The sequence below is a fragment of the Salvelinus namaycush genome, chromosome 32, assembly GCF_016432855.1.
Source record: "Salvelinus namaycush isolate Seneca chromosome 32, SaNama_1.0, whole genome shotgun sequence".
NCBI lineage: Eukaryota > Metazoa > Chordata > Actinopteri > Salmoniformes > Salmonidae > Salvelinus > Salvelinus namaycush.
The window spans coordinates 22726181-22740217 of NC_052338.1; the positions used below are offsets into that span (position 1 = coordinate 22726181).

Below are 14037 nucleotides of genomic sequence, written 5' to 3' on the forward strand. Positions count from 1 at the left end.
ATGCCCGGAGTTGTACACACTTCCCTTTAGAGGGTACTACTTTTAGCTAAAACCCTATGAGCCTTTGGTTTGTTTCTGTTGCTACTTCAATTTGAGTGTTGAAATATGTGTATCTACATCTTAGAATATAGTTCAATGACGCCCAGTCTCAGGGACGAAATAATCAAGGTTGGCATTGTCACAGAGTTTCAATACAGATTGTTATAGCTTATTCACAGTAACGCTGAACACCTGCTGGTTTCCTTCCCACACTGGTTGCCTGAGCAACAGCAGCCTAGATGTCTTTGTGTCCTGCTAGCAGTCACAGAGGAAGAGTTTAAATACAGGATAGCATTGTGCTTTGGTTTGTTATTGTAATATCCTGTCTTGTTGTTGTTGACACTATATGCCAGGCAGAAAAGGTTTCTCTTCTTAAAAAAGCTTTCTCAACTTGCATAAAATGCTGCTTTGTATTACCATTATCTTGGACAAATTACAATTAACACAGATATGGCTTCCATTTGAACAGGTTATAGTTGAATCTCTTGGCTCTGTGAGAGAGTGTGTTGTACATACATATGTAACAGCTGCAGAGTGATATCTTGGTGCAGTACATTCTTATGATGCACAGTTGGATCTATGAATATGGATGTTAAAGTGTCGGGAAGCAAACTGAAAATGGAAATGGCTGGGTGAAAGTCTGACATTGGCTTTTAACAAAAAGATGTGTGTGTGTGTGTGTGTGTGTGTGTGTGTGTGTGTGTGTGTGTGTGTGTGTGTGTGTGTGTGTGTGTGTGTGTGTGTGTGTGTGTGTGTGTGTGTGTGTGTGTGTGTGTGTGTGTGTGTGTGTGTGTGTGTGTGTGTGTGTGTGTGTGTGTGTGTGGTGTACGTGCTTGTGTGTGTGTTTACGTGTACTGTATAAGTATGTGAGAATATTTGTGTTCTGCGCCTGTGAAATGCAGGAGCTGTCACAGCAGCTGTGAAACCACTGCATAAACATATTATTCATTAGCTTAGTACAAGGCAAGCTGGTCTACTCTCAATGGACGAGCCACCAAGCATGTCCAATACTAATTCAGAATATTAATAGAACATTTGGGAACTTATTACACGTTTATGGCTTTTATTACCTGAGCACATAGATGACAATAAGAACAGCCAATGGGCTTGAGAAATGTGTTTGTTTTTATAGTCAGCTGATTAATTGGGAGGGAATCACTACCCTCTCAATCAAAGAGTTCTGGTGAAAAGTAGTGCACTATATAGGGAATAGGGTACCAATGGGCTCTGGTGAAAAGTAGTGCACTATATAGGGAATACGGTGCTATTTTGGACGCAACTAAAGTCTCCCCCTGCAATTTGACAACGTTGCTTTGAACCTACCACCAATTTGTCTTGTAACTATGTGCCAGCTCCCACATGAGGTTCCTTCAAGATATCACCCCCCCCCGCATAAGAATTGACACGCCTGCCCAACACCCACCAAGCCTAGCTGGTAATCTACAAACACTGAGATTTCCCCCATCAAAATAGAATCCTAATTCTCCTGGATTACCCCTCTCTGAACTCTGCATATCCCACTCGTGCTGTTCCTGCTCAAATGCCTACCTACAGTGCTTTTTCTGTTATCCAGTGAGAGCAGTATCCATGGTGCACTATTTTGGAAAGCCTATCTTACTGCTATTCGGTGAGAGGAGTGTGTTTATTGTACAGTCTGCTGGAAAATATATTTCTGCCCACAGTGTTCTGGAAAGCCTTATCTGCTGTTACTCTAATTCAGTGAGAGGAGTATACCTGTCTCCACATAGTGGTTGGCAGAAGTCAGTGTGAATAACAGACATGGGAGAGAGAGAGACTCACTCTACAGAGTGCAACATGAGTCATCCAGCCTATCCCTCTCACCCACTCAAGCGTGGCGTAGGCTGGGGCGCAGCGAGACTCCCAGGCAGCTCTCAGACAAACAAACAGTCCCTTTGACTTTCTCTGCCTCCCTGACGTCGCCCCCCCCCCCCCCCCCCCAACACTTTCATGTTTGTTTAGACAGTCATTGACTGCACCCCAAATGGAACTCTATTCCCTATATAGTGCACTCCGTAGCTATTGGGTATGCAGTCGTCATGACACCAGGAGGCTAGTGGTCTGAGAGAAAAACATTAGTTCCGTTTCAGTTAGACAGCTGGCAGTAAATGTCCACTAAGGGTGACATTATATAGCTATACTACATGGTCATGCTTCGCATAGCCACAAATATTCCTTAGACCTAATTTCCTAAGATTTTGTTGTTGAGAATGTGTTGTTTTAGTTGTTAGCCTGGCTGTGGCCCTTTTCCAAAGGTTTCTTGTGTGTTCGCTGTTTGCTTTAATGCCATGAATGGAATGGTAAAGTATAATTCATCCCTAATTGATTCATGAGATTCCTTACAGGGATAACGAGGGTTAAGTAAGAGAGTAATTCAGCATTAACTACAGTATTACACAGAGAGTAAACTCCCTCTCCCCTTTGCCTTTCTGTCCTCCCTCCCCTCTCTCATCCTCCCTATCCCTGTCCTCTATCCAACTACACCCACCCTCTTTCCTCTTTCTCACCCCTCTCTCCCTCTCCTCTCCCCCCATAGCGGTGACCTGCGCGGCACCCTCTGCCATCTCCAATGGGGTACTGGAGGGCACAGACTTTGAGTGGGGCACTAGCGTGAGCTACAGCTGCTCCCCCGGGTACGAGCTGTCCTTCCCTGCCATCCTCACCTGCGTGGGCAACGGCACCTGGAACGGAATGGTGCCTCAGTGCCTACGTGAGTAGCACGCACCTCTCCTCTCCTCTTCTTTCCTGTTCTTTTGTTTTCTGTTATTTTGTGCTCCTCTCTCGCTCTCTCTCGCTCTCTCTCTCGCTCTCTCTCTTTCTCTCTCTCGCTCTCTCTCTTGCTGTCTCTTTCTCTCTCTCGCTCTCTCTCTTGCTATCTCTTGTTCTCGCTCTCTCTCTCTCTCTTTCTCTCTCTCTTTCTCTCTCTCTTTCTTTCTCTCTTTCTCTATTGCTCTCTCTTGCTCTCTCTTGCTCTCTCGCTCTCTTGCTCTCTTGCTCTCTTGCTCTCTCTTGCTCTCGCTCTCTCACTCTCTCCTCCCTCTCCCTCTCGTGGTGTTTTCCACTCTCTCGCACATCGATGCAACTTCACACTCTCCGCAGTAGTACTAACACTCAGTGTACCTGTGAAATTGACATTTTGTCGCATTCTTCATGTACTTGTTTCCTTGTTTCAGTTTGACAAATATGTCCACAGTATCTATAGTTCTATGACTCCATAGATAGTCAGTGACTTTTAGTGGTGATTTGATTTTAAAACCAATTGCCTAAACTTTATTAGAAAAGGTTAGAAAAAAGGGTAGCACTTTAGTTTACAGTGCTGAATTAACAGGGTAAAAACAGGGAAATAACACGGCAACAACAAGGTAACAACTAGGTAATAACCCATTCATAGTTAGTATATAGTTGCTAAATAACGATGTAAAGTGTGCCAAAATTATATAGTGTGAAGACTTTTACTGGTTGTTATGTAGAAAGATAAATTCATTACTTTATTAAGAACTATAAATAGCAGGTAATAAGCACAAGTTATGTAGAAAGTATTCAATGCTATGTCACCTTTTCTCAGCAGATTCATACAAACTATGAACAGTTGATTACCGTGTTGTTACCTTTTTGTTTCCTGTTATTTCGCTGTCGATACCATGTTCATTTCCTGTCGTTACCGTGTTATTTCCCTGGTGTTACTGTGTTATTTCCCTGTTGTTACCATGTTATTTCCCTGTTGTTTCATGTTATTTCCCTGTTGTTTCATGTTATTTCCCTGTTGTCACCATGTTATTTCCCTGTTGTTTCATGTTATTTCCCTGTTGTTACCATGTTATTTCCCTGTTGTTTCATGTTATTTCCCTGTTGTTTCATGTTATTTCCCTGTTGTTTCATGTTATTTCCCTGTTGTTTCATGTTATTTCCCTGTTGTTACCATGTTATTTCCCTGTTGTTTCATGTTATTTCCCTGTTGTTACCATGTTATTTCCCTGTTGTTTCATGTTATGTCCCTGTTGTTACCATGTTATTTCCCTGTTGTTACCATGTTATTTCCCTGTTGTTTCATGTTATTTCCCTGTTGTTTCATGTTATTTCCCTGTTGTTTCATGTTATTTCCCTGTTGTTTCATGTTATTTCCCTGTTGTTACCATGTTATTTCCCTGTTGTTTCATGTTATTTCCCTGTTGTTACCATGTTATTTCCCTGTTGTTTCATGTTATTTCCCTACTGTTACTGTGTTATTTCCCTGTTGTTACCATGTTATTTCCCTGTTGTTACTATGTTATTTCCCTGTTGTTACCATGTTATGTCCCTGTTGTTACTATGTTATTTCCCTGTTGTTACCATGTTATGTCCCTGTTGTTACCATGTTATTTCCCTGTTGTTACCATGTAATTTCCCTGTTGTTACCATGTAATTTCCCTGTTGTTACTGTGTTATTTCCCTGTTGTTACCATATTATTGCCCTCTTGTTTCTTGTCATTTCCATGTTGTTACCGTGTTATTTTCCTGTTGTTAGCGCGTTATTTCCCGCTAACAAGGACTGCGCCCCTTTCCTTCTCCATGGCCGACGTGAGTAAGACATTTAAACCCTCGCAAGGCTGCTGGCCCAGACGGCATCCCTAGCCACGTCCTCAGAGCATGCGCAGACCAGCTGGTTGGTGTGTTTACGGACATGTTAATTTGCTCCCTATCCCAGTCTGCTGTCCCCACATGCTTCAAGATGGCCAACATTGTTCCTGTACCCAAGAAGGCAAAGGTAACTGAACTAAATGACTATCGCCACGTAGCACTCACTTCTGTCATCATGAAGTGCTTTGCGAGACTAGTCAAGGATTATATCACCTCCACCTTACCGGCCACCCTAGACCCACTTCAGTTTGCATACCACACCAACAGGTCCACAGATGATGCAATCGCCATCACACTGCACACTGCCCTAACCCATCTGGACAAGAGGAATACCTATGTAAGAATGCTGTTTATTGACTACAGCTCAGCATTCAACACCATAGTACCCTCCAAGCTCATCACCAAGCTGGAGGCCCTGGGTCTCAACCCCGCCCTGTGCAATTGGATCCTGGACTTTCTGACGTGCTTTCCCCAGGTGGTGAAGGTAGGAAACAACATCTCCACTTCGCTGACCCTCAACACTGGGGCCCCACAAGGGCCCCACTGGGGCCCCCTGTACTCCCTGTTCACCCACGACTGCATGGCCATGCACGCCTCCAACTCAATCATCAAGTTTGCAGACGACACAACAGTAGTGGGCTTGATTACCAACAACGACGAGACAGCCTACAGGTAGGAAGTGAGGGCACTCGGAGTGTGGTGTCAGGACAACAACCTCTCACTCAACAAAACAAAGGAGATGATCATGGACTTCAGGAAACAGCAGAGGGAGCGCCCTCTTATCCACATCGAAGGGACAGCAGCGGAGAAGGTTTTTTTAAGTTCCTCGGCGTACATATCACAGACAAACTGAAATGGTCCACCCACACAGACAGTGTTGTGAAGAAGGCACAACAGCGCCTCTTCGACCTCAGGAGGCTGAAGAAATCTGTCTTGTCAGCTAAAACCCTGCTAAACTTTTATAGATGCACAATCGAGAGCATCCTGTCGGGCTGTATCACAGCATGGTACGGCAACTGCACCGCCCTCAACCGCAACTGCACCGCCCTCATATGTATATACTGTACCTTATACAATCTATTGCACCTTGCCTATGCCGCTCAGCCATCGCTCATCCATATATTTATATGTACATATTCTTATTCACCCCTTTAGATTTGTGTGTATTAGGTAGTTGTTGGGGAATTGTTAGATTACTTGTTAGATATTACTGCACTGTCGGAACTAGAAGCACAAGCATTTCGCTACACTCGCATTAACATCTGCTAACCATGTGTATGTGACAATAAAATGTTATTTGTTACCGTGTTATTTCCCTGTTGTTACTGTGTTATTTCCCCATTGTTTACTGTTATTTCCCTTTTGTTACGTGTTCTTTCCCTGTTGTTTCCTGATATTTCTCTCTTATTACCGTGTTATTTCCCTGTTGTTACCGTGTTATTTCCCTGTTGTTACCGTGTTATTTCCCTCTTGTTTCTGTTATTTCCCTGTCGTTACCCTGTTATTTCCATCTTGTTACAGTGTTATTTCCCTGTTGTTACAGTGTTATTTCCCTGTTGTTTTATGATGGCGCCGGAGGGTAGGGCTGCCGTCTTATTGGCTCTCAACCAATCATGCTATTTTGTTTTTGTTTTTTTGCGTTGTTCGTAAATTATTTTGTACATAATGTTGCTGCCCCGTGATTCGCTGGAGAAGGAAACTGAGGTTTCGAGGGAAAAGATCAGGGTGCCTTGCGAAGATCAGGTGACAAGTTGCTAATCTGCCCTTTCCTTCTGTTCTGATAGCTAACGTTCAAGCGCTGGGAAATAAATGGGACGAACTGAAAGCACGTATATCCTACCAACGGGACATTAAAAACTGTAATATATTATGTTTCACTGAGTCGTGGCTGAACGACAACATTAAGAACATAGAGCTGGCGGGTTATACACTCTATCGGTAGGATAGAACAACAGCCTCTGGTAAGACATGGGGTGTGGGCCTATGCATTTATGTAAAAAACAGCTGGTGCACAATATCTAAGGAAGTCTCAAGGTTTTGCTCGCCTGAAGTAGAGTAACTCATGATAAGCTGTAGACCACACTATCTACCTAAAGCTTTTATCTGTATTTTTCATAGCTGTCTACATATCACCACAGAGCGAGGCTGGCACTAAAACAGGAAAAAGCTCATCCAGAGAAGGTGCTCCTAGTGGCCGGGGACTTTAATGCAGGGAAACTTAAATCAGTTTTACCGATATTCTATCAGCATGTTAAATGTGCAACCAGAGGGAAAAAATTCTAGACAACCGCTACTCCACAAACAGAAACGCGTACAAAGCTCTCCCTCGCACTCCATTTGGCAAATCTGACCATAACTCCTGATTCCTGCTTACAAGCAAAAATTAAAGCAGGAAGCACCAGTGACTCGGTCTATAAAAAAGTGGTCAGATGAAGCAGATACTAAACTACAGGACTGTTTTGCTAGCACAGACTGGAATATGTTCCGGAGTTCTTCCGATGGCATTGAAGAGTACACCACATCAGTCACTGGCTTTATCAATAAGTTCATCGAGGACATCATCCCCACAGTGACTGTACGTACATACCCCAACCAGAAGCCATGGATTACAGGCAACATTTGCACTGAGCTAAAGTGGAGAGCTGCCGCTTTCAAGGAGTGGGACTCTAACCCGGAAACTTATAAGAAATCGCGCTATGCCGTCCCGACGAACCATCACACAGGTAAAGCGTCAATGCAGGACTAAGATCGAATTATACTAAACCGGCTCCGACACTCGTCGGATGTGGCAGGGCTTGCAAACTATTATAGACTACAAAGAGAAGCACAGCCAAGAGCTGCCCAGTGACACGAGCCTAGCAGACGAGCTAAATAACTTCTATGCTCGCTTCGAGGCAAGTAACACTGAAACATGCATGAGAGCATCAGCTGTTCTGGATGACTGTGTGATCATGCTCTCTGCAGCCGATGTGAGTAAGACCTTTAAACAGGTCAACATTCACAAAGCCGCTGGGCCAGATGGATTACCAGGACGTGTACTCCGAGCATGTGCTGACCAACCTCTCTCTGTCTGAGTCTGTAATACCAACATGTTTCAAGCAGACCTCCAAGAACACCCAAGAACACTAAGGTAACCTGCCTAAATGACTACCAACCCGTACCACTCACGTCTGTAGCCATGAAATGCTTTGAAAGGCTGGTCATGGCTCACATTAACACCATTATCCCAGAAACCCTAGACCCACTCCAATTTGCATACCGCCCCAACAGATCCACAGATGATGCAATCTCTATTACACTCCACACTGCCCTTTCCCACCTGGACAAAAGGAACACCTATGTGAGAATGCTATTCATTGACTACAGCTCAGCATTCAACACCATCGTGCCCTCAAAGCTCATCACTAAGCTAAGGACCCTGGGACTATACACCTCCCTCTGCAACTGGATCCTGGACTTCCTGATGGGCCGCCCCCAGGCAGTAAGGGTAGGTAACAACACTTCCGCCACGCTGATCCTCAACACGGGGGCCCCTTAGGGGTGCGTGCTCAGTGCCCTCCTGTACTCCCTGTTCACTCATGACTGCACAGCCAGGCACAACTCCAACACCATCATTAAGTTTGCTGATGAGACAACAGTGGTAGGCCTGATCAGGAGAGAGGAGGTCAGAGACCTGACCGTGTGGTGCAAGGACAACAACCTCTCCGTCAACATGATCAAGACTAAGGAGATGATTGTGGACTACAGGAAAAGGAGGATCGAGCATGCCCCCATTCTCATCGACGGGGCTGTAGTGGAGAAGGTTGACAGCTTCAAGTTCCTTGGCGTCCATATCACCAATAAACTAGCATGGTCCAAGCACACCAAGACAGTCGTGAAGAGGGCACGACAAAACCTTTTCCCCCTCAGGAGACTGAAAAGATGTGTCATGTGTCCTCGGATCCTCAAAAGGTTTTACAGCTGCACCATCGAGAGCATGCTGACGGGTTGCATCACTGCCTGGTGTGGCAACTGCTCGGCCTCCGACCGCAAGGCGCTACAGAGTGTCGTGTCTTTGCTATGCCGGATTAAGTGTTATGACATGCTATTCCATAAAATACTTTCTCCGTAATTAATATTACCTGATTGAACTAATCATGTAAATATAATTAACTAGAGAGGAGGGGCACCACGAAAGAATATTTATAGAGCTGTTATCTTCCGAATAAACTCTTAAAGACCTAATAATATTTTACATCAATAGCAGTCAATATTAATCGTCATCTTATTCAGTCTCATCTGAAAGTTGTAAATTCTTGGTTATCTTCACGAACCCTGGCTAACAAGTTGAATCAGCAATACAAAATTGGGTTTAATTATTTATTTACTAAATACCTAACTAATCACACAGAATCACACATACACAATTAAATCATAACTTGATTACAAATTGGCGTCATAAAGGAAAACGTCCCTAGCGGGCGGAACAGATATGACAGCTTGTTACACAAAAGAAAAGGGGCTGGGTTTTAGTGAAAGAGCGGGAAGACTGAGGAACAAAGGGCGAAGCTGTGCTATCATAAATACAATAAATGCATTCTAAATTACCGCCCATTTGGAAAAGGAAAATGCAATAAATATTTACTCTGAGCTGCGCTTCAGTAGGTTGGTAGTAGATGGAAGGCCGTGTTGCCCAACTGGGTCCGTTGTCCTTTGAAGAATGTCTGTTGCTGCGCTGAGTGGTAGACTGGATACTCTGTCTGTCCTAATTTACGTTTGCAGCTGCTGTTGCTTACAACGTCTAGGAGGTATCACTTCTATAGTCAATAAGATTTCAAAGTTCATACCAGTCGCAACCAAAGCTCATGCTGAGGTTGGTTTCGTTCGGTAGTGATTACCTGAACCATTCTGACATCGAATCGTCACCCTAATGTACCCGGAACCGAAGGTTAAATCTTCGTCAATGGCTTATATAGTGGAGGGAGAGGGGTGTGTCTGAAAAGTTTGTAACCCATGTCTCTTCACAGGGGCGGGCCACTCTTTGAGCAAACTTATGAAAACCCAAATCTCTCATTTGGAAGCTAAAATTAAATTTAATCTCTTCACAAATAATTTCATATTCAAACATTTGAATTAAACAACAATTCCATGTGAATCCGATACCTCTGATGTTTAGACTTTCCACACTAGAGTTTATGTCATTCTATCATTGATGAGAATGTGCCAGAGGGCAACCAAACTGACATAATATACCTTAAGTACCACCTCATATGTTCAGTTGGTCGGATTACCAGAATATAGTTCATTTCCCCACCAACTTCTGATGTTCCCAGAATCTCTATGTTAACCAAAGGGGCTTTCTAATGTCACATCAGTAGAGTAGGGAGAGGAACGGGCGGGGGGGGGGAAAGAGGTATTTATGACTGTCATAAACCTACCCCCAGGCCAACGTCATGACAAGAGGGTAGTGCGTACGGCCCAGCACATCACTGGGGTCAAGCTGCCTGCCATCCAGGACCTCTATACCAAGCGGTGTCAGAGGAAGGCCCTAAAAATTGTCAAAGACTTCAGCCACCCTAGTCATAGACTGTTTTCAATGCTACCGCACGGCAAGCGGTACTGGAGCGCCAAGTCTAGGACCAAAAGGCTCCTCAACAGCTTCCAAGCCATAAGACTGCTGAACAATTAATAAAATCGCCACCAGACACTGCTGCTACTCGCTGTTTATTATCTATGCATAGTCACTTCACCACCACCTACATGTACAAATTACCTCAACTAACCTGTACCCCCGCACACTGACTCGCACTCTGACTCGGCCCCCTGTATATAGCCTCGTTATTCTTCTTGTGTTACTTTTTATTATGACTTTTTATTTTTGTCTACTTGGTAAATATTTTCTTAACTCTTCTTGAACTGCACTGTTGGTTAAGGGCTTGTAAGTAAGCATTTCACTGTACCTGTTGTATTTGGCGCATGTGACAAATAAAATGTGATTTGATTTGTTACCCTGTTAAGTCAGCACTGCACATTAAAGTGCAACTGAAAAAAGTTGTGTCTTTGGTGGATTATAGTTCTGTTTTTTTCCGTTCAAGCAGGTGATCTGGTATCCGACACTGCATTTGAAACAAATGGCTTCAGAATGAATGCTACACTGTCACCTTGCTCTCCACTGTAGAGGAACAAAAACATATCCCAAGGTTCTTGGTGTCATTGGTTGGTTGACTGACAGCTGAGTTAGAGGAGGAAGCGGCCATTCATAAAGCCCTTGGTCTGGTCTGACGAACTTCCCCCTGTTGTAGGGACATCAGTCACCCTCGATCGTTTGGGCATTAATGTCCCTCGATTCTCCATCACTTTGATTTGACCCAAAATGAAGGGGAACTGTGATGTACTGCAGATAACATGGTATTGAATTGAAAAGACAAGCAGAGGCCTCCTGTTAAAGGGCAGGTGATGGGAGGCAGGAAGTAGAGGGATTCCACCATGATGAGCAGCTGTGCCCAATGACAGACAAGTGGACAGCTGCTGAATCATCCCAAAAAGTATGAGCAAGACACACACGCACACACACATATAGCAATCACCCTCATACACAATCCAAAACGTCCAAACACACACTAACGCTCGCTCACACACACACACACAACCACACACATACAATCACACACACAAGCACACACACGTACACAGAACTGAAGGGAGAACAAGTTACTCTACATTAGGTGGTTATATATTTTTGGCAGATTTTCTCAAACCAGTGCCATCTCCTTGGAACTCTGCTCAAAAGTTACAATGTCTGCTGCGTTTACAATCGGGGATTTGTGAAAGCCTTTGTTTAAAAAAGTTTCAGTCTTGCTGAGACAAGGCTTCAGTCCCGTTGTTAGAAGGAATTATAAATAATGCAGGGGAATTAACTCCGATGCCACTGTTTTTTTCTCTCCGACTCAGAAACCTTAGAAGACATATTTGAACATCAGATGATTCAACCATCTTTCCTACACCTATTGAGGATTCGGTCTCTGGCATACAACAAGCCAGAGAATCATAATTCACCTATAAGTTCATAACTCAGAGACCTTGGAAAGTACATTTGAACATCAGAAGACCCAACCATCAATTCTACACCTGGAGAAATTTCTATACAGAAAGACACCCAGGGAATCATAATTCACCCACTCGCCTTCATGTTTAGTTTACCTACTTGTCTCTCAGCCTCTGCCAACCCATCTGTCAGTCTCCGTATGACAGAGTGAAGAGCGGAGGGGGTAATCGTTAGTAATCGGAACATAATTAATTAGTTCTTATCTGCCTGCCCCAGTGGGTCATCAGACAGGGCTTCAAACGAGAGTCGGCGGAGGGGTTGAGGGGGTGAAGAGGAGGAGGATGTAGAGGGGTGGAGAGGTGAAGGGGAGGAAGATGATGTAGAGGGGTGGAGGGGTTGAAGGGGGGAGGATGTAGAGGATAGGAGGGTTGGAGGGGGTGAAGGGGGGGAGGATGGAGAGGGTAGGAAGGCTGGAGGGGGTGAAGGGGGTGAAGGGGATGAAGGGGGAAGGATGTAGAGGGTAGGAGGGCTGGAGGGGGTGAAGGGGAGGAGGATGTAGAGGGGTGGAGAGGTGAAGGGGAGGAGGAGGATGTAGAGGGGTGGAGGGGGGGAAGGGAGGAGGATGTAGAGGGGTGGAGGGGGGGAAGGGAGGAGGATGTAGAGGGTAGGAGGGTTGGAGGGTTGGAGGGGGTGAAGGGGGAAGGATGTAGAGGGTAGGAGGGCTGGAGGGGGTGAAGGGGAGGAGGATGTAGAGGGTTGGAGGGGGGAAGGGGATGAGGATGTAGAGGGTTGGAGGGGGGGAAGGGGAGGAGTATGTAGAGGGTGGAGAGGGTGAAGGGGAGGAGGTGGTGGGGGGGGGAGGGGTGAAGGGGAGGAGAATGTAGAGGGTGGAGGGGGTGATGGGTAGGAGGGCTGGAGGGGTTGAAGGGGGGGAGGATGTAGAGGGTTGGAGGGGGTGAGGGAGGGAGGATGTAGAGGGTAGGAAGGCTGGAGGGGGTGAAGGGAAGGGGGATGTAGAGGGTGAAGGGGAGGAGGATGTAGAAGGTTGGAGGGGAGGAGTATGTAGAGGGTGGAGGGGGTGAAGGGAAGGAGGTGGTGGAGGGGAGGAGAATGTAGAAGGTGGAGGGGGTGAAGGGGAGGAGGATGTAGAGGGTAGGAGTGGTGGAGTGGGTGAAGGGGAGGAGGATGTAGAGGGTGGAGGGGGTGAAGGGGAGGAGGATGTAGAGGGTGGAGGGGGTGAAGGGGGGGAGGATGTAGAGGGTACGAGGGCTGGGGGGGTGAAGGGGAGGAGGATGTAGAGGGTAGGAGGGGTAAAGGGGAGGAGGATGTAGAGGGTGGAGGGGGTGAAGGGGAGGAGGAAGTAGAGGATACGAGGGCTGGGAGGGTGAAGGGGAGGAGGATGTAGAGGGTCGGAGGGCTGGAGGGGGTGAAGGGGAGGAGGATGTAGAGTGTGGAGGGGGTGAAGGGGAGGAGGAAGTAGAGGATACGAGGGCTGGAGGGGGTGAAGGGGAGGAGGGTGGAGGGGGTGAAGGGGAGGAGGATGTAGAGTGCTGGAGGGGTGAAGGGGAGGAGGATGTAGAGGGCTGGAGGGATGAAGGGGAGGAGGATGTAGAGGGCTGGAGGGGTGAAGGGGAGGAGGATGTAGAGGGCTGGAGGGATGAAGGGGAGAAGGATGTAGAGGGCTGGAGGGGTGAAGGGGAGGAGGATGTAGAGGGCTGGAGGGGTGAAGGGGAGGAGGATGTAGAGTGCTGGAGGGGTGAAGGGGAGGATGATGTAGAGGGCTGGAGGGATGAAGGGGAGAAGGATGTAGAGGGCTGGAGGGGTGAAGGGGAGGAGGATGTAGAGGGCTGGAGGGTTGAAGGGGAGGAGGATGTAGAGGGCTGGAGGGGTGAAGGGGAGGAGGATGTAGAGGGCTGGAGGGGTGAAGGGGAGAAGGATGTAGAGGGCTGGAGGAGTGAAGGGGAGGAGGATGTAGAGGGCTGGAGGGATGAAGGGGAGAAGGATGTAGAGGGCTGGAGGGGTGAAGGGGAGGAGGATGTAGAGGGCTGGAGGGATGAAGGGGAGGAGGATGTAGAGGGCCTGGAGGGATGAAGGGGAGGAGGATGTAGAGGGCCTGGAGGGGTGAAGGGGAGGAGGATGTAGAGGGCTGGAGGGGTGAAGGGGAGAAGGATGTAGAGGGCTGGAGGGGTGAAGGGGAGAGCATGTTAAAAGGTCAGTGACGCAACGTGCAGCAGCAGCTATGGGAATGAAATAAAGTATGACTGCCTGTGACTTTGTAAACTTGCAGGGAGCACACTTTTATTTGTATTCTTCCTCTTCTTCCTCCTCTTCTTCTACTT

The 14037-nt window shown here is 46.4% G+C and overlaps 1 protein-coding gene across 1 annotated transcript in view; it reads left to right on the plus strand.

The window, feature by feature from the left end:
- The window catches only part of LOC120027058 (CUB and sushi domain-containing protein 3-like), a 704521-nt gene that overhangs the window by 659239 nt on the left and 31245 nt on the right, over nucleotides 1-14037 (plus strand). Inside the window, exon 60 of the mRNA XM_038971903.1 lies at nucleotides 2594-2767. Coding sequence (XP_038827831.1) covers nucleotides 2594-2767 — 174 coding nt within the window. The remainder of the gene's footprint in view (nucleotides 1-2593; nucleotides 2768-14037) is intronic.